The 21,364-nt window shown below is 41.2% G+C and overlaps 1 protein-coding gene across 1 annotated transcript in view; it reads right to left on the bottom strand.

Annotated features, from left to right (window-relative positions):
* Positions 1-21,364, bottom strand: part of cdh13 (cadherin 13, H-cadherin (heart)) — a 306,474-nt gene that overhangs the window by 17,762 nt on the left and 267,348 nt on the right. The window contains exons 11-12 of the mRNA XM_083974351.1: positions 17,961-18,103; positions 836-1,069 (exon numbers count right to left, since the gene is read on the bottom strand). Of these exons, the coding sequence (XP_083830477.1) occupies positions 836-1,069; positions 17,961-18,103 (377 nt within the window). The remainder of the gene's footprint in view (positions 1-835; positions 1,070-17,960; positions 18,104-21,364) is intronic.

Raw genomic sequence — 21,364 nt, 5'->3', positions numbered from 1 at the left:
TTGAGGTAAAACCACCACTCTCCTGGTTCCACACTCATGCACACACACACACGGTCGAAACGAGCACAGTGGCAGTTCATCTCAGTATGAGCCTGCTCTTTCTCTGCCGGCCCTATCTGTCTTTTCCAGCGGTGGTGATTGAGGAGTGTCTGTACCTCCCTCTCCCGCTGTCAGTCACAGCTAATACCTCTGGGCAAGTTTCAGCTCTGCTCTGTCACTCAAACACACGCAGACACCGCTGTCGGTCATGCAACTCCTGAATCAATGTCTTGGTTGTCTGTTTATCCTCTTCCCTCCTCCCCCCCCCTTGTATCATATTACACACCGCATCCTCATGTGATCATCATCATCATCATTGAGCATCTGCAGTAATTCTGCTCTGTATTCAGCATGGACTCATATTAACACTGTGAGACAGGATATAAAACTGTGCACAGTTGAATTGACCCTTTAACATTTTTACAAAGAAAGTTACTTTTGTGCTTTGGCAGCTTTCTCTCACCTTTCTCACAATGTCTTTTCTCATTTATGTTTATTCCTACACTCCCCAGGGAGCTTTTTGGCAACTCTGAGAACAGGCTGAAACTCTTGGTGAAAGGAGAAATAGTGAGGGTATAATAAAAGCAAAGAAGTGGCTCGCATACAGTACAGTGCATAAAACCTGTTTCGTGGTGCAGTCATAAGGTTCTTGTAAGAAAGATTTATTGACTGCTGAAAGGCCTGATGTTGTTTAGTAGCCGAGACGTTTCCTTTTACTGAATGCCATTATTATGTCCGCAACGGTCCATACGAGCATGACAGCATACAAGTTCTTTTATGAAAATAAAATACTCACAATTGATCCTGGTAACTTTCCATGTTGTGTCTAGACCGGACTGTTTTGCCAGCTCTATCTTAAAGGGTGCACCATTAGGTGGGAGGTCCTTGTCCCGTCCCCCAACTACGGCCACGTTCATATCATTGGCATCTTCACACACCCGTGCTACCGATGGGACCACGTAGGGAGCGTTGTCGTTGTAGTCTTCCAGCTGGATGACCAATGTGCCAGTACCTGTGGCTGGAGGGTTGCCTGGAAACACACAAAACACAATTCTGCACATATGAGGACAGGCAGAGGGCAAAAGTCTTTATTGATTCACTCATTACACTTTAGACCTCCACTGTGGGCCTGGACGCTCATTATTTTGTGGAGAAATGTGAGCCATAATGACCTGGGTGGGTATGAAAAGTCAGGACAACATGGCTGCAGTAAAGCGTGGCGCACTCATGATTATTCTAAAGTCAATTCTCCTTTGAATGTTTTTCATTTTCAGATGCTCCCAAGTGAAATCTAAGACCGGATTCCTTTTACAAAGACAAATGCTAATAAACCTAATAAAAATCCACCATGCTCTTTTCTCCAAATTTGACCTAATTTAACCCAAACAACACAAAATTGTGTTTTGTTTCGTATGTCATTTCAATACCAGAAGAAAATGAATCACAGTGACTCATGTTTGCAAAAGAGCAGTTTGACTTGGCACACGGCCGGCTTCTGTGTTCATATGAGATTACACCTTATTGGAGGATGCTGGGTTAAGAAGCAGCTTGGCTCTTCTCTATTACTGCTCTCTGTTTCACTGCGATTAGAGGTTATTAAAAAAACCCACATGGCATCCACAACAGCTCCAGAGGTCAGTCAGCAATTAACACCTAAAGACAAGATCTGTAATTGGAAAATGGGTCTCCTCCACCTTTTCAAGGGGAAAAAAAACAGTTGCACAAAATTAAGGGTGTGTGAATGTGTGTTTGTGTGAGGGGTAGTGGTGGTGATGGTGAGGGGGACAAGTGGGGAGAGGGAAGGGGGAAGGCAGCAAGTCAAGATATACAGTATGTGCAATAAATGTCAAGCAGTGCTGGAATGAAATCCAGTCTAGGTTTTAACGGTGCTGTTACAGGAAGCTACACGCAGAGCAGTAAATGTTCCTGCCATGAAATGCTGATTATGTGAAAATTACTATTTTAGGACAAACATTAAAAAAAAAAAACACATCGACAAACATCTGACTAATGAGGCAAAATGACTTGGATGTTAAAATATGACACATGACGATGAATTTAATCCAGTTTCATAATAGGCAGAGTCTCATTGTCTGTACAAACAAAAAGCCAGCAACACTTTGTGTAACTTTAACAAAGTATGTGAGATACACACTGAAGAAGACAGCCGTCGAAACCGGTCTGTGTTTAGTTGCCTGTACCTGTGAGTAATTGAAGTAACACGAAGAACACTGAGTGTTGCTGGCTTTTTGTTTGCACCGAGTTTCTCTACAGCTGAGCATCTCTTGACTTTTTTGAATAGAGTCTCATTGTCTAAACAGCATATTAAGCAGATACAACAAATTAAAAACAAACTTTTCAAATCTATAACCGCACACACAGTTTAAAGTGATAATGGTAACAGATTTAGATGCTAAAAATACTTATCTACATTTCTAATAATGGGTAAACGAATGCAGAAGGAGATAAGAACATGAGATCAAGTGACAACTGTTGCTGTTAGATTGTACCAGCTGTAGCTCACAAGCTTATTAAGCAGCAACATTCTGTGTTAACTTCTTTTTTAAAACAAGAATCTTGTAAAGTTGTTATTGAACATGCATTTTTTGATACAGTGTGTACATACACAACACTGTGGAAAATGATAAACTCAATGTCAATGGTAGAAAGTTTCCATCCTCACTAGGTGAGAAACAGAGAAAAAAAACACGGCTAGCTGATAAGTTCCCTTACAGTACACTGCCATTTTTAAAAGTGTATTTTCACTTTTAATTTTACAAAAGAAACGGAGGCCCAGTGAGTTTGATGTTGGGTTATGCTGATTAAGGATTCTGGTGTAAACTTCCCTGGATCAAATAAAAGGAAGGACAGAGCTGTGAACTTCGGTATCCACTCTGACAGCGACCACTACTGCCTTCTTTGTTGTTGTTGTAAAAGAGTCTTTTTTAAATGTAACCCATAAATCCGCAAACTAATGTCACACAGTTCCACTGGGAGCAACACTGGTTTACTACTGTTGGTAGTATGAGTAATAATAGTAATAATATTTATTTACACAAGAGAAGAAACTCTGCTGAGTCTATTCCTTTTAGTTTTGCTTTTGGATTTTTAAAGATTAGTAGAAGAAAAAAAAAAACAAGAAGGGAAAAGACATCACACTCCAGACTTTTGATACACTGAGTAAAGCTCTCCCATGCAGGTTGTTTTTTGACAGTTTGGATAACACTGACTCACAATGACCAAAGCACAAGTGTAAGGTTTGCATAACTCTACACTTTCAGATTTAATATGTCATAAACGTATAGTACAGCAAGTCCCATCTCTCTACACATGCTTACCTAGGAAAATATCCCAGGCTAATAAATGGAAATGTCAAACACACTAGTATTGCCCTGGCTGTTAAATCCCTCCAGCAATTCAGGCAAGTATCCAAGTGGTAAATATTTACTATTTGTGTAAATGATTGTGTGTAGTGTATGTCAAGTGTGGTGGAAACCTTAAAATAAGTGCGTAGGTGTTGATTCCCTGGGATAATGGCAGTGATCCAATTTCATATCCACCAATACAGACACCTCCCCACACCCACACAGACACAAAAGGCTACTACCTCCTCTCTTCATACCCAGCAACCCACATGATCTGGATCCAGTACAAAGCTGAAATACTCTCACTGTGCCAAAGTTAAGGTAATTTTAATAGCAGTGAGTAAATGTATTTCCATATTTTTCCGTAAATTCCCTCTAACTACAACTGGTGGGTTTAGAAACACATGACTTTCAGTCAGCACAGAGGATATGAAGATGAATAGATGATGGATGGAAAATGCAGACCATCTAACATTCACCCGCAACTGAAACTTTACAGCTTAAAAATTCCTTTATGTCGTCTGCAGAGAAAATCACATCTCCAGCTACCGAGACCGATTAGCAGATAAACACCTCGATACGTTTGTTTTTTCTTTAAGCTCAAATCTTTAATTTCATTCTCCGCTGTAAAACCATCAGCAGATTGTATGGCAGTGAGAGATAGGAGGAAATCAAATGTAATGGTAGCGAGTTTGGCATCTCTACTGTGTAATAATCATAAAATTACAGCTATCTCTGCACTCGGTTGCTTTTCTGTGTGCAGTCTAGGGCTGAGCAGGCGGCGCTCTGCTGGCTCACCTGGTTAAACCATTTATTAGGGGTGAGGCCTTAAACTCAGTCCAGGCCTTTGCCATTTTCTCACCCCTCCACTCGCCACTGCCGCTGGCAAAGATAAAGGCAGAAAAAGAAAACAGCCCTTATATACTGGAGATAAGTAGCTGTGACAAAATCAGAACAAGATTAAGAACACAGAGTTTAGCCAAAGCAGAAAGGGACTGGACGAGGCGCTAGATAATCTATTATCACTCTAAATGTGAGCCCAAGAAAGTAAGGATGAGAGCTGTATCCCCTTTGAATGAGAAGATGCAAATTCTAACTCATTTGAGATTGAAAGAGGTTGTCTCTGTGCTTGGCCAGCTTTAAATTAAGCTGTTTGTCTTTCTAAATGAATCCTCCCCACATCTAATCACTATCATTTTTCGGATCCGCTCCTCTCCCACTCCTCCTCATCTCGGTTGCATCACGCCTGTGTCATCATCAGCCTGCCTCGGCATCAATGGAGCATGGCTGCTGGCCTCTGCTTCACACCGTTTTGTCACAAAAGTTCTGATTAAAAGCACTGTAAGTTACTAAAGCAGACTGCAATTTATGGAAGCGTGTCTACCCACGTCTGCATGTTCGGCACTAAAAAAGAACATAAAAAGTAAAGTGGATGATATTAAAAGAAGACACAGCAGGATTTGTTGCAAAGCCAAGAGCAAATGATAATTTTCAGGGTGATGAAACCTTCGAGTGTAAAAGACTACCCTCTCCTGTCAGAAATGTTTCCATCGCCGCATCAAGCTGTCAGATTGTTATGGCTGGCAGCTGGATCTCCCTGTCTAATTAACAGAGGTTTCAATCTTCATTTGCACATCTTGCAAAACTAACGTCAGAGCAAAATTCTGATGCCACAGAGCGCCGGGGACAGATTTCTCTTCTCAGGAGCTGTGTTTGTTATCCTGCATTGCTATGTTTGTGTGTCATTTAAGGCATCACTCTCGGCCTCCAGAGCTCAGATTGAATAACTCAATTATTGTGTTGTTTATGCAATTGCTACACTCCAGATTCAAACTGTCAGTCTTAATGGCTATCTTAGTGGGCAAACAGTAATCAAACAACAGCCACAGCAAATAAGTAGTGATTATCGGAGTTCAGTAGCACACTGTTCCAGGTCTGTGCCCACATTTCCTATACACAGTAAAGTAAAACCCAGGTCTATTAACCTCTTATTATTAAGCTCACTAATGGTTTTATGTTATCGTTTGGCCATGGCTGAAGATTTGTTTATGTAATTTGTTGCTTTCAGTTATCAGACACTTGAAGGAAGGAGTCATCTGGCATGATATTTACTATTATTTCCCACCATTAATTTTGGCAGTACATTGGCTACAGCAATTAGTAGAGCTACATTGGAAAGGCTGGGAGAGAAAGAGGGGGGGTGATACATGCCATAAAGAGTCTGGCCCAGATTTGGACACAGTCTTGACACATTTAACTTGAAGGATCTTCAGAGTTGATATAACATATAGAGAATAACAAACATCCTTGTGACAGCTCTCAAAAGATCATGGCAGTCCATTAAAATAAATGTTGAGATGCTAATGTCCTTAAATTGACACTGTTAACAGGGCTAAGAGTCTGCAGCATTAAACCCATGTGTGTAATCATTAGAAAATGCATCTTTCTGCACAACCCCTGCCTCCTTATCTTTATTACATCTCCCTTCAGCAGTGGTTGACCCTGGGCCAGGCAATGTATTGTAAAACTTAATCCCAGTGTACCTGTAAGTAAATTAGGTTTCGTCAAACTCAAAGTAATCCAATTACTTTTGTGGCTCTGACATTTTGCATCTTGCTAACAGGTTAACATGACATAAATATAGATGGAAATCCCTGCTCGGCAGTTCCCTCTCTTTCTCTCCCTTGCTGACTGTTCTGTTTTATTTATTTAATTAGGGAACCGTGATTAAATTAGGAAGTTCTCAAACCTGCATAAGCTAAGTGACTTCTGTTCAAGTGAAAAGTGTTTTATGTACAAATATGATAATTAATGATGCATTACTTTTCACAGTAAAATTAGCATTGCAAAACTAAAATTAACTTTACGCAAATGGGGATTGAGTCTGATAAATTGGTTTCAAAGCAGGAATTACACTAATTAACCAGTGAGATTAGGTTTAATTGTCTCAGAGTCTCTCTTTAGCATTAAAAGGCGCAAAGCCACTGTGAGCTAGTTCAGGCAGACTCTCACACGTGACAAACTCGACCAACTGAAACATATGTATGCAATGCCCCCTTTGCAAAAAAAGGAGGCCAATCTAAGAGGGCATGTACTGCTGAGTGTTTTGCTTTGGTGCACTGCTGCTGCTGCTGCAAACAATTTCTGTAAAAGACATCTGGGAAGTCCCACTTGCATGGTGGGTGCACGGTGGTTTCTGCTCTGAGGATATATAGCTTGTATGATGATATACATTGAAGTTAACTGCATCAACTGACTGGATAATGATCAGGTGATCATAAAATATAATTCAGTAATGCCATGCTGTCGTAAACAATGAACGCTATAGTGAGTGATGTTCATATCAACTGCTCTGGCTGGAGATTAATACTTAATCTAGATAGATATACTTTATTGATCCCAAGCTGGGAAATTACAGATAATGCTGAAAAGTCACGATAGACAAAATAAACAAACTTTCCTGACAACAGAATAATTTAAATGTGATCAAATATTGTAGCTAGAAATAAGTTAAAGAGCAGGAGCTGTTACAGCATCACAGGAAAGCTTACATTTAAGTTTTGAATAGCAATTTGCATAATGTCTGCTGGGAAACAGAGGCGCGCACACACAAAATCCTAACAAATTAAAAACATTACTGATATGAAAAAATTCTGTGTCAGTTAATTGATTCAGCATAATGATTTGTGAAAGCTGGCATAATTTCTGAGAAGTTTGCAAACACAGATATTTTACATTTGCAGTGTTGTTGTAGTTATTTGAACATATATATTTGAGTCGTCATACGCTGTGGAAATTCTTCACGGTTAATTCATCACCTCCACAATCTCCCTTCAGGCTTCACCCTCCTGCTCCATCCCCATCGTCCACCACTGCTCCCGACACCTCCACCTGCCCCTGGCTAGCAGTTAGACAGACCTGTTATTCTCCTGTGTGCCCAGAGATGAGAGGAGCAAGCAGACTGATTGACTCCCGGGGCCGTCAGGGCTAATCCACAGCTACAGGCTAAAAACAGAACTCCTTCTATCTCTCTCTTTCTCTCCACTGTTTTTTCCTCCCATCTCTCTATCTGCCTGCTCAAACACTACTTTTTCTACCAACATTATGGCTTTAGGCTAATGCGTTCTTTCTGTTTGACTGTCACTTTCTGTTGTTATCACTTTATATTTTCTTTCTGTCTAACTTTTCTCTTGCCACTGTATTGCAGAAAAGGAATGAAAGATAGGGTTGTGACCAGCAGCGGTTTGAAATGTACCGATTTCTGCCCCGGCATGGTATGGTGACTATAAAATCCATGATCTGTTTGCACTTGGTCTGTCCTCTTAGGGGGAAAATGTGTTGTAGCTATGAATTTTTCTGAGAGGAGGTAAAGGCAAGAGGCACAACAAATTCAAAAAGGAGGGGGGAGTACAGCCAGTTCCATTTTCATTTTTGGCAAAGTCATACATTTGATAAGTTTCTCTTACTGTGAAATAAGTCTGGCCAACGCACCAGTCACAATTGAATTCCCAGGATTAAAAGAAAGCCCACTTGTAGAGTTTGTCACCAAGGACAAAGCTGAAAAATGACTATTCTTATCTGGCTACATTTCTTTTTCTCATTAGAATAACCATTAAATGCCAGGACAGCTTAGGTACAAACAACCCGTGGATGATGCCCTTGGCTAAGAATATTCAGCATTGTTATTACTATGATTATTTTCCTCAGCCGCATAAAAGCAGATGATGAGGGAAATGAAATAACAACAAGCAGAGACCAGAGCAAGCCAGGAGCGGGGCTACAGTACACGTGTGAGGAATGGCTCGCTGGAAAATGTCACAATACATTATGCTCCTGCTAAACAGTCAGGAAGACTAATTCACAGGTGGACTACAGAAAGGTAATGGAGGAGAATGAGAAAAGATAAATGGAGGCAAAATCTAAAATGAGAAAGAGAGGAGAGGAGAGCAGGAGGAAAGGAGCTTTGAACTAAAATGATTTTGGAAATTATATGATGATATGAAGTGTCTGCCTTGGCATAAAATCCAACCTAAATGTAGTTACATCTTTTCCCTGTCAGCCAGAACAGAAAAAAAGTAACTTTTTATTCTCATCAGCACAATACTGAGACATAATACACACATGCACTGCTGCATTTTCCCATTTCTCTTCATCTCCTCTAACACTTTCCACTCTTGTCCACTCTTGTTAAAGCTACATGACTCCATTCAAACATGTTCCCGCACAATGGGAACACATTATATCGAGGTTTCTAACTGATCACTCTGTGAAACTTCTTTTTCCCCTTTGCAGTTTGTTGAACAATGTTGTGCTGTATTGTCCTGGGTTGTTTCCACAACCACAGCAGACCAACCTAATACAGCCAGAAGACGAGTCACAAACAGAGAAGAGTAATCTACACACAGTGAGACTCCACACAACCTCGGACAAACTGTAGAAAACAAATCAAAAACAAAGACATGAATACAAATGTTTTGTGCCATGGCAGATACTGGAGCTCATCGCAGAGTGAATCTTGCTCAAATATTGATTACAATGTATTCTGTGTATTGGAAGTGGTGTCATTGCCTCATCTCTTCAGATTGGGTTTTCTTCCCTCCGTCATTTAAACCCTCAAATACTTATAAATGACAGACTCACAATTATATTAACACCCAAGTTACTTTGCATCAGTTCGGAGATGTAAAATCAATTCTCTGTTGATTTTACATGAAAATCAAACAACAATTCTGCCATTCCACTTTTCTCTGATCAATGCGTTTCATGGAAAGAGTAGCAACTAATGTTGAAGTGTATGATGTCCTTTTTAGCTTTGAATTTTTCAGTTTCTCACTATCCATCTTGTCACTGTACAAGTACAAAACCTTGTTAAAACTCCCTTCAGATAACCCACTTCATTCTGTCCCATCACTCATCAGTCTCCTCAGGGCCTTGGCAAATACTATCACATAACACCCTGCTAATCTGATTGGCTGATCAGAACTGTAAATGAAACCAACCAGAGCCAATTACAATAGGCACAAGTCATTAAGAGGGATGACTTCGGGGAGAGAAGCCATGCTGGGGACAGGTGCATCGCTGCTAGTCTGGCAAATTACTTTCAGAATAGAGTTTGGGTTATCAGTTGCTGGCTATTATACCGAGTGATTTGAGAATGAGGGTATTGATACGGCTTTAAGTAGGCTTACACTGCAAGCTCTTTTTGTGCTAATTAAACACTAAAATTGCCTTCCTTAGGAGATTTCTTATTTTGGTCTTCACCCAGAAAAACTCTGCTGAAGGATTTCTACTGCGATAAGCTGTCGGATCAAAATGAAAAAAAAGTGTCTATGCATCCAAGTGAAACAACTTTAATTAGCAAGTTTGTTAAATTCTCACGATTCACAGCACTTAAGCAAGATCTCTGGCCCACAGGGCGAATCAGAAATTATTTTAAGATTCTTTTGAACAGTTCACCTGTTTTACTTTTTATTGAAGAATATTTTCTGACTAAACAGCAATAAGCCAACATTTGTTCCACATTCAGATTTACAATTATGTTCATATAATTAAAGGTCCAAAACAGTGGCTTGTTTACCCCTCCATCAGTTCTCTTCCATACTGTCTGTAGGTTTTTTTTCACTGAAGACATTTTAAGATATCACACAGGTTTAAACATAAAAATGAATGGTGTATTGATGCCATTTTTGCTGCTTTAGTTTCAGGCTGCTTGTTCACTGTCACGACTTACAGACACACTTGAATAGAAAAGAGCCATAACACCTGTGTGCTTTTCCTGCAATGTCAACTGACGACTGAGAACATCCCACCTCTGACAACTGCACCCAGATTTCCATCACTTTTTTCCATCCCTTTCTTGCATCTTAGTCCCAACCACTGAAGATGAGATGTGAGAGACAAGATATTTCCTCTCGCTTCCCATCCCGTGCACGATCAACTGCATCAGCTGACAGTCAGCTTCAACAGCTCTGTCGTTACTGTGCAGTGTGTGAATGGATCTAGATAACTTTATGTCTAAATATGGACAGGTTTGCCCAGAAAATCCATACAGCATACACAAGACGAAAAGTCAGTAAATAAGTTAAAAGGTCATCCGTCTCTGCCTTTTTCCTGCCATCATAAGCAAGCTTGCAAAACTAGGAGCAGTACTAGGAGCTCTACCTTTGCAAAATACTACAGCCATCCTGCTCCATTAATCTGCAGTTATAGGCACGGCGGTGCTTTGCGCTAAATGACAGAATCAACCCCATTAACATTAATCTGATGATGTTGCCTTGCTCACCATCTTAGTTTAACATCTCAGAATAAATATCAAATTACACCAGAGACTGAAGAGGATGTGATTAGTTTGGTACATGGCCATAAATCAGCATACACAAAACTAAAATCTAGACTTTATGAAGTTGCTGGATGAAAAGTCAGAGGACTGTCAAAGTGATCACACCCTCAGGATGGCTTGAATGCATGTACTAAGTTAGTAGTATAATAATAATAATGATAAGGTGCCGTTAGAGGAGACATGAGGAATTACCAAAGTCTATTTATTCATCCTCTGGGAACCATGAATGTCTATACAAGCCAATCCAACTAGATGTTGAGATATTTTAGAGGATAATTTAAAACTTTGTCGTGGAGGTGGTGCTAGAGGAAAAGTCAACAATCACCATGGTGATTTTGTTGCTATTTTTTGGTCGACCGGCACCGTCAGGTGGGTGGTTTCTGTTAACTTCAGATAAGGAGAGACAAGCTGTTTTCCTCTGTTTACAGTACTTATGCTACGCTAAGCTAAGCAGCTGCTGGCTGTTTTCTTGCATTTAAATGGACAGGTACTGTATGTGTGTGGAAAAGATTTTCTCATCTATCTCTTGGCAAGAAACAGAAAGTGTATTGCCCATAATGAACTATTTCTGTATGTGTGTTGAAACTATGAAACCAAGGATTATCAACTCAACACAAATTACTAGTTGACTTCCTGTATGAACAATTTATGTGTATAGCATATGACAGGTGCTTTGGGAGTTTTGACATGGGCTGGAGGAAGTATAGACCTGAGAAGTTCCCTGCCAATTTCAGAAGGTGTTAATTGAAGTAGCAACTTCTAAACTGTGAGGCCATATAATGAAAACACCCTCCAACCCCTGCACACCACCATCCCACCACTGCAAAGCCCATAAACACATAGACACACACACACATACACAGCGACTTACACAGATGGTGCTTTCAATTCTTCATCAGGAGCGAAGCCTCTGACAGATTCCCTATGTTGTTCTAATGACATGCTTTCAAGATAAACTGAAAGACATCCTCCATCAGCCATGTTTCCCTGATTCCATCATCTGACTTCATCTTTCATTATCTATCCCTCTCCATCTCTACTACCCACTAATCTCATTTCATCTAGATCCCTGTCATTGAAACTACACCCAAAGCCGTTTGTATCTTCACAAACGAAGCCCTCGTGGATATATGCTGGGTGCAGAGGTGGAGGGCACTTTTTAAATTATAATGGTATTGAATACAGTTGCTTTCCACATATCCAGCTGCTCAATGTTTTAGGCTGCCTGGCATCACTGTGCTCAGACAGAGGCTCTCTTGCTGAGTGGGTAGAGGAGTGTTTGTTTTAACGTGCCAGGCGCAGCGATAACTTTTGATCTGGGGATGAATCAGTATTCAAGGACACAGGAGAGCCGGGGCCTGATAACGGCCAACAACAGAGAGAGAGAGACGTTTCTTCCCTGGCAAAGCCAAACAAAGGTTTTCTTTAATCACACACATAATGTGGGCCTGTTTACAAGGTGGCAACTTCCCCCAAGAGGTTCCACAACAAGTCGAGAAATAAAAGACAGAGGCAAAGTGAGAAAAGACACAGTGTGTATTTGGGGTTAATGAGGCAGTGTGAGAAGACAGGGGAAGCACCAAAAGGCAGGACTGTGTTGAGCTGTGATCTTCTTACAATTTCCAGAGCATATCCCATTACACTGCTATTACCCTGGGTCAGGATGCCGTGATTCCCCACCCTGCTGTCTTCCCTCACGCTGGCATCGCCCCTGCATATTGCCGCGCAGGGTCACAATTGATTGGCTGAGCAAGAACACATCTCTGCTAGGTAGTTAACCTGCTCGCCTCTGTGGCTGTCTCTATAAAGGGATTGACAGGAGAGAGATATATAGATGAAGTGAAAGCGACCTCAACACAAGAAAGGGAGGGGAGGTAAACACTTCCAGAATTCAAATAACCCTGTTTTGGTCCAAAATGCTAATGCTCACAAAGTCTACATCCTCTCTTATTTCATTTCCGTAAAAAAAAAAAAAGAATCACCTCATTACTTTGTCCTGTCATTTTTTAATTTTCGCCTTTCACTGTTCTCCCTCTCTTGTCTCTTGAGCTCGTCTCATTTTCTGCCATGTCTGTCTTTTGGTCTCCCTGACACTGAGTCTCCTGTTACTATATTTACCATTCTATTAGACACAGTCTGATCTTTAACTCTTGCTCTCTTGCTCTAGCATAATGGATTCTTTGAAAAAGTTAGAGGAAGCAGTCATGGCTGATTTCTAACATTCACTATGCCTTTATCTGTTGAAATCTCAGTCCCACAGCCTCTATTAATCAACACCAATTCATCAATAACTAAATCAGGGTTTAATAGAGATTCATTATACATGCGACAGTGAAAGTACTTATCCTGCTATATAATATTGAATAACATAAAACCTACTGGACCAGTTCAACGTTTGAAGCAATGGTTGAAGGAGATTTTTAAAGCCAGAGACCTTTTAAAAGAAAAAGTCAGCAGTTTAATAAAATAAATATCAATATAGCTCAGTTCACCTAAGTTTAGTGTCTCATTTTGACCCAGTTGTGAAAGGAAAATCCACATTTCTACCGCAGTGAAACAGTGTTTTGTGGACACAGTCGGACCATGCTTGTGTACCGTTAGTCCAATTTCTGCGCTGTTTTCTCAGTCATTAGGTATCAATTCCAAGACTCACACTGGCCGTTTGATGCTGTGTGTGAGCGTGTCGCCCATTGCTGCCACGCATATGCACACAAACAGAAACAGAGGAGGTCCAAACCCACAGTCCAAGAACTCAGAAAACCCCACCAGGAAACAAAAAAAACAACCCTGGACTGCCTGACCGGCCATGCAGAGAAAAACCCATTTAACAACATGAAGATTACCATTAACAAGAATAAGAGCTGGGGAACTAAAAGACCATCTGTAAATACTAACATTCATCTTTGCAATATCTTCCATTCTCTTCTGCTCTATTCTACCCTCAGCCTGAGGATTTCAGCCCACTGGGACGAGACACTCGCTCTCATACTCTATCATTTCCCTGCTGTAGTTGGAGGCAGGCTGATCACAGCTGACTAAAGACACAACATGAGTCTATCTATCTGCATTTAGCCTGCCAGGCTGGCCAACTGTGTGCTGGTGACACGACAAACACTTAGTAGCGAAACCATTGTGTCCAGGCTAGCCTGAAATACGGAAATTACTCAGCCCATTATGGCAATGAGCGGCACACTGGTTCCCAGCAGTTAGTATGGCAATGAGGCAGCACAGCGGCAGACACATGAAGATGGACACATGTTAAAGACACACAAATGTGCATATACACACACACATACACACACACACACACATACACACACACACACACACACACACTACTGACAGCTGCTTCCACTTTCCCCCCTTTTTTCTCTTTTACGAGAAGAGATGATGAACCCATTACTCCTGTCACAGATAGGTGGACAGCTTTACACATGCTGCACACACACACACACACACAGTTTTATCTAATTTTACATCCATCTGAGCAGTAAAGAGTTTGTTCTCTGACCCATTAAAATTCAGCAACCCCTCCATCCTTTTGCCTCCTCCTTTTGATTTAAACCAGAGGGGATGTGATCTGACTGTGATAAATGCTGAGACGTTATCGCACTGCTCAGTCTGAGTGCGTCTTTGTGTGTGTAATACTTAATATTCCTGTAATTAACAAAGCTCTCTATGACTGTGTGGAGGATGTCTCACTGTGATACAGATGGACAGACACACAGAGTCTAAACAGAGGTCTCCCCTTCCTATGTCCATGTGTTCAAAGCAAACACTGTTTTGCTCTTTCGTGCATAACTTAAGAGTTTTTAATAGCAGGTTATGTGGTGGCAGACTCAGAGGACTATGTGTGTGTATGTGTGTGTGTGTGCATCACCGTGTTTCAGACGACTGGGGCTTTGATAATGTATTCATGCCTCCCAATGACAAATGACTCCCACCAGGAGGCGGTTTAACATTTAAATGAGGAGCAGGAGAAAACACTGAAACACAACACACAGCAGTGAGTGGATACACAGGGGCAAGCCAGAGAGGCGCCGCATGTAACAGGACAAAGACATTAAAAACCAGGATCGACACACAACTTCAACTCGCCCACACACACAAACAAACGCACAGATCCTCCAGCGCTGAATCCAAGAACTAATGTGATGGAAGGAGAAGGGGGTAAGATGTGGGAGAAGGGAACAGCTGGCGTCCCGGCGGAGAATGAGAGAGCAGAGGAGAATTTGTTTGAGTTCAAAACCAGCAGCTACTGATGAGAGTTTATATAAACAACCCGTCAAGCCCTCTGCTCAGGTTGGAACAGTATCACCTCAAACAATATTGCACTGCTCGGCGAGTCTGCCAGGTGATGCTATGCTGCCCAGACAAAAGTGGGTTGTGGCTTTTGCAGTCAGAAGCACATGATGGGAGCTTGGATACAATGTGCACAAACACAGTTTCACTTATGACTGTGAGCAACAGTGCATGTAAATAAACACATGGATTTACCCTCATGTGTGTATATGCACATGCAGTGAAAGCCACACATCCACATCATGGAGTAACGAGTGGCTTCCCCTGCAAGTGCACTTGACTGCTACTGTATGAACAGATTGTAACCTCCAGACTCCAGACTCACTTCTGCAAAACCCCAGCTGAGATGACCTCTGACCTTGACAGCAGCAAAGTGTAACCTCCGTTGTTATTGGTGTAACACTGCCATTAGTTCACTACGTTGTTAAACCATAAGATGCTGTGCCCTTCTCTTCTCTTCTTCCTATTACTGTCTTCCACTCTCCTGTCTTCCTTGATCCTGACACTCTTCCTTCCCTGTAGTATGTTTCCTGCATCGTTCACCATCTGTTGCTGCCTGGAGGGCTGCTCCAGCTGACCTGCCCTCATGCTGCTAACCGGGAGCTGCGGTCAATCTGTTGCTAACCATGCAAAACATTTACCAAGAGTATATTTCCTGTTTCAAGCTCGCACACAAGGTCAAGTTGGCTGAAACCAGCCATGGAACCAATTCTTATTCCAAAAACACTTTTAACTTTCAGTTCCACAAACTGGCAGAGAAATAATACCGTGTAGGAGGTTTATGGTTGAGGTAGCAGATTTAATTGTATTATTTTTTATGAAATACAGCTAGAAAACAATTAGATGATCTAATGACATCTAACCTCCCTTAATAAGTATTACTTTTAAGTTGATTTTATCCTATTCCATAAAATCTTCTCAATTATTACTCTTTTTGGCCGTGGTACTCATTCATGCCTCTTCTTTGACCTCCTATTTTTCCGTCTGACAAGGCTCCATTTCTCCCTCTCTCACTCTCACCCTCTTTTCTCTGCAGCGCATGGTGGATATGTATTCCTCTGAAGTCTGCACATAACGATAAAGATGAAGACGTAAGGGTCAATCGATATCTTGTTGGTAGTCTACATAGGCGGGCTGTCATACAATCATTGCACAGATCGCTGTGGGGAAGGAGCAAATTTGTCCTGTTGATGGCAGTGCGTAGAGGTGAGGTAGGGGTCAAGTGGAGAGTATTCTGCTCACATGCACATAAGCCACATGCATTCAGCTGTACAGTTGTTTAAGGTTGAGGTTCAGTGGTTTTTATGGTTCCACTTGTCTGTGTTTAATTCCATGCAAAAGAATGGTCTGGGAGCAGCATCGACACACATCTGCCTCATATTTTTGACACACAATTAATCCTGAGATGATGAATCCAAAACTTTGGTGATCCTGTTACTTTTTCTCCTAAGTGTATTGCCATGAAATTTGGTAACGATCCAAGTCCTCCCCTGGAAGAACTATACTGACTTGGTGATTGTTTGACTTCCTAACTAGCGTTCTCCAATCTATCGATTTGTGACTAATGACGTACAAAACTGTTGCTGTCTACTGCAAGCTGTCGTATGCTTAGGATTTATTATAACACATTTGTATGTTAATAGCAAGCAAAAAGACATCTGTTTCATTACTTTACATTGATGTATGAAACATACTGTACGCATCAATTGAATGACACTCTAGCCTGTAAATTAAAAAAGGGAAGAAGTTACAACAATCATCCACATCCAGACAGATGTGATCATTGTAAGTGCTGCACTGTCTGGCCCTGCCTCCACTTCTGGCTCCAACACCAATCTTAACCTCTCTGTTCACTCATAATCTTCAGCATTTCTCTTCTTTCCCACATCTCCCTTACTCACTTCATTGGCTCTATATCTTTTCCCTGTTATCTCCCCTTTATGTCCCTTCCTTTCTCTTCCTCCCTTGACCCTTCCACCTCCTCCACCTCCTCCACCTTCTTCTCCTGCCTCATCCTTACTCCTCTTTCAATGCTCATCTATCTAAGGCTACTGAATTCCCCAGCACAACAGTGCTATTCTGCTGCCTACTAATAGAATCTCTCAGTTCCTCTAATGGATCTGTCAGAATCTCCCTGAGCACAGGAGACCAGATAGATTGATAGTGAGTGGGAGAGAGACAAGAGAGAGAGGGGGACAAAGAGACAGGGAGACACAGGGAGACGTTGAGATGGAGAGTGAACCACAGAGGAAAGGGGAGAGACACGTCGGGGCTCTCAGCACTTTCATCTGTGCCTTGGAAAGTCTCAAAGTAGCAGCTCCACCGACACTGCCGACCAGCCACCATATGCTCCAATAGAGGCAATGCCGCATAAGGCCATCCCAGTGTCACCATGGGATAGTGATACTTTCACTGTGACCATGTCAAACTAACGAAGCGAGTCCTTTCCAAGTCTGTGGGTCTACTCTACTTCTATACCTTGCTATAACTATATGTGCTTTGCTTCTACTTTTTCATATATTTTCTTGAACAATTTTGCACCAGCACTCATCACCTAGGAGGAAATATTTTAAAATGCAAAAGAGAGTGGATTTCTGGTGTGATTGCTGGCACACTCCCACTGTATACGTAAATCTTTAAGCACTTCAATCTAATTCCCTTTAACTACTATAAACACCTTAAACAGCTTACAAAACGTGCTTGTTTAAAGTGTTAGTGTTACTTTTTCTGTATCAAAGATAAAGATGTCCTGAAAGATATCATGTACGCACCAGTTTCAGATTCAAAGACTTGAATAGCTTTTACCGTAGTAGCAAAATTGACATTTAATGATCTGAAGATTTTATAGCTTATTTTAACTGTCACATACATCTAGTTGCCTTTTTCCTTAATTCAGTATGGCAACTGCAACTCACCGTTGTCTGTGGCGATGAAGAGAGCTGTGTATTTGTTGTCATGGACATAAGGAGACTCACGATCCAGCGGGGCTGAAGTGTTGACAGTTCCTCTGACTGGGTTCACACTCAGCCAGCCCGCTGGGTCTCGCAGAACAGCATACCTGGGGGAGAGTGAAAATAAATAAATAAATAAATCAAGGATCAAAGTCATTTTTCGCATGCAAGCACCATATTGTCAAATACAGAGTCTATCATGCAGAAAAGTTCCCAGTTTATTTTGGGGACTGCAGTTTTTGGTTTGACACAACTCAGACTGGTAAACACAACAATGCAGACTTTCAAATACTCCATATTTGTCTCATAACTCCTCTGAATTTCCAAAGCACACGCTTCAAGAACATTTGCATTTAGAAAAGCAATGCTTCGAGATATTACATTTTTAGGACGTAGGGCAAACACAATCTGGTTGTTTTCCCTACTGTGCATTCATTTTACTGCTGAACAAAATAAACACACATGCTTATGATACAGATTCACATATCATGAATATATGTTTTCCCTTTTGATCCAAATGTAGTGCTAGTTAACACATACACAAAAACAGAAGAGATTTACAGTATGAAATGAAATCATCAGAGAGAATGTACAGTCAGTGGATCAAGCAGTTTGCAGTTCCCATATACAGTATAAGATTTGTGAAAGTGAAAGAAAGGAGAATGTTATAGTTGTAACAGTGGTGTAGAGAAACAGGCCTAGAGTCACTTCCTGTGCAAAGGCCGCATCTCAGTGTGGCTGAAGCAGCAGCAGCTCCTGCTGAGCAAAGGTTTGAAGATGATGGAGGACCTCTCCAAAAATCTTGTGGGCGAACAGCCAGGCCAGAATCGCCTTGAGAACGAGCCGAAGAGTGGATCATGACCCCGCTAATGTGACCACTCAGCCAGGCCACTGATGGCTGCTAGATGATGATTGGAAGGGGCTTGCATCTGTGTTAATGTCACAAGTGATTGATTTAGGAGTTCTACTGCACCACTTCTCTGTATGCAGGCATTAATGCGTGCTTACACGTTAACACACACACACATAAGCATATACTGTAAGAATATACTTACATGCACACACAAGATTATACATAAGCCCTTTTTCTATGAAACACAACTCATACTTGCATAAAAAAGTGTGCGCGCGCACACACACACACACACACACACACACACACATTTTTCAACACAAGGCCGCTCTTTGCCGAAGTGCTGAGCAGCAGACAAATTGTCTTTGAAATGGAGCTCTTCAGCTAACAGAGTGCAACAAAGCCTTGGGAAATGGCTTTGCAATCAACCTCTGTTCACACCTTTCCCCTCTTGCTCTCACTAACACACACTTTCCCTGCCAGTGATTACTACTGTTAAACAGCACATAGGCTGTACTGTAACAAAAGAAACAGCACTGTGAGGCTAAATAAACTAATGACACATATATCACTGTACATGCTGCCTCTCTCTCATACACATACGCACAAAGACATAGACACACACATGCACCATCACACGTAGAGAAACCACATGATTCATAAGACAGGCTCCTCCAATAAAACAGACTAGAGTCATAGGTTGTTAACCTCCCTATGTCTTACTGCTCCTATCACTGACTACACTATCAGACACACCCTGTGATCTCTGTGTTGCATCACTGTTTCATCATTACGACACAGTGACAGAGGAACACACACACACACAGTTACAAGCACATAATGTTTTAAGGGTATTAGATGTGGATAAAAAGGGCCAATCATTAAATGTAAACTGTGTGCATCTCTGTGTGCGATACTGCCTGATATAATTATCATCGACATAATGGTATTAGTGCGCATGTCACCTGATAAGTCGCTAGAAACTGCAGTGCAAAAATGGAAAAGATGTCAGGAGCATTTCAGTGCCAGTATTACCTTGTGTGTCCATGGTCGATAAGATTAGAAAAGTGCTGTGCAAGTGCAGTCCAGTTACCATTTTCGAGGTGAAAGTATGGCACAAATGTTGTTCATAATTCCTTGAAGAAATTATTTGATACTTTTGGGTTATATAGTTTTCTGCAGCCACTTAGTTTAGCACAAAAGCCGTGTCCCAATTCAGGGTCCACATCTTTCAGAGGCTGTATTTGAAGATCAAGGGTGGTCGATGATTTGTTGTGCACCAGTAGCGAAAAATAACATGGCAACAAACAATGCTGACATAGAGCCTGGGGATTACACTTTTTTTTAATGTAAATATTGGATTGCATCTCAGTTAAACAACTAAAGGTAGAGCCAGTACAAAAAATAATTAAAGAAAAAAAAAACACAGAAAAAACCCCAAAAGCCATAAAACGTTATCTGCTCATTTAACTCTTGGCAATACAAGAGCATGTGCTGAAATGTCAAACGTTCTTTTAATCACAAAATTCACGAGATAATTACCTAACTAGTTTGCCAAAAGCAAATATTGGATAATATACCTACTCCAGTTTCTCCTTCATTTACTTCTCAAACGTCGATGTTGTCATAGACCTAAAAATAACATCTACAACCTTGACATAATGTGCTGCGCAGTGTGAATAAGACACGTACATGTGCAAGACACGTAAAAATCACATCGGTAAATTCTGAAAATCAACTGAAACCTTCTAATTGTAAATTTTCATTCAACATAAACTCCCAAATTCACTGTAAATGCGCAGAAATATTGTACAATGGAGCTAAGCATTATGTTGAATTAATGTCAGACTTTTCTGTTTCCTACCACAATAAAGTTCTGAAGAAGTATAATGCATCTGTCTGCCTTGGTGTGGGCTCAAAGGTAACTACTAAATGAGTCAGATCCACTGTTCCTCCTCTCTGTGCAAACACGGGGACAGTCCATTAGAGATCTTTAAAGGGCAAATTAGAAAGACATTAAAAAGCCATTAGGAATATTCATATCTGGTTCTATGTGTTTATCTCCAAAACCAGAGCAGACCCAAACAAATCAGTCAACAAATGAGACAGTGCACAAACACAATGACCACCCACGTCCTCATTTAGCTGCCCATACACACACATCCATTTTTGAATATGCTCACACACACAGGAGCCAGCAAAAAACAGAAAGCAAACAGAAACAACTTATTGTTAAAGTGAAAAGTGGCCTGTCCGTTCTGCTTGCACCGTGAAATAATTCTCCAGCAGGATGGCGATTTGTCCAGACTTTTGCTTGAGTGGCAGAAAGAGCCGTGTCGTGAGGCACACACTGTGACCCCAATGTAAGAGAAAGCAGGCTGTAATATTACTCTTTCCACTGGACTGCAGAACTATGCCCTCAGGGGCTACTCTGAGCTGCTATAGCTGACATCAGAGCCCAGTCAGGGTTTGTGTGGGCATGTGTGTATGTGTGTGTGAGGGGGGGTAAGTGTGT

This window comes from Trachurus trachurus, assembly GCF_905171665.1.
Source record: "Trachurus trachurus genome assembly, chromosome: 6".
Taxonomy (NCBI): Eukaryota; Metazoa; Chordata; class Actinopteri; order Carangiformes; family Carangidae; genus Trachurus; species Trachurus trachurus.
The sequence above is the reverse complement of the archived record's forward strand: the minus strand, read 5'-3'. Positions and strand labels throughout refer to the sequence as shown.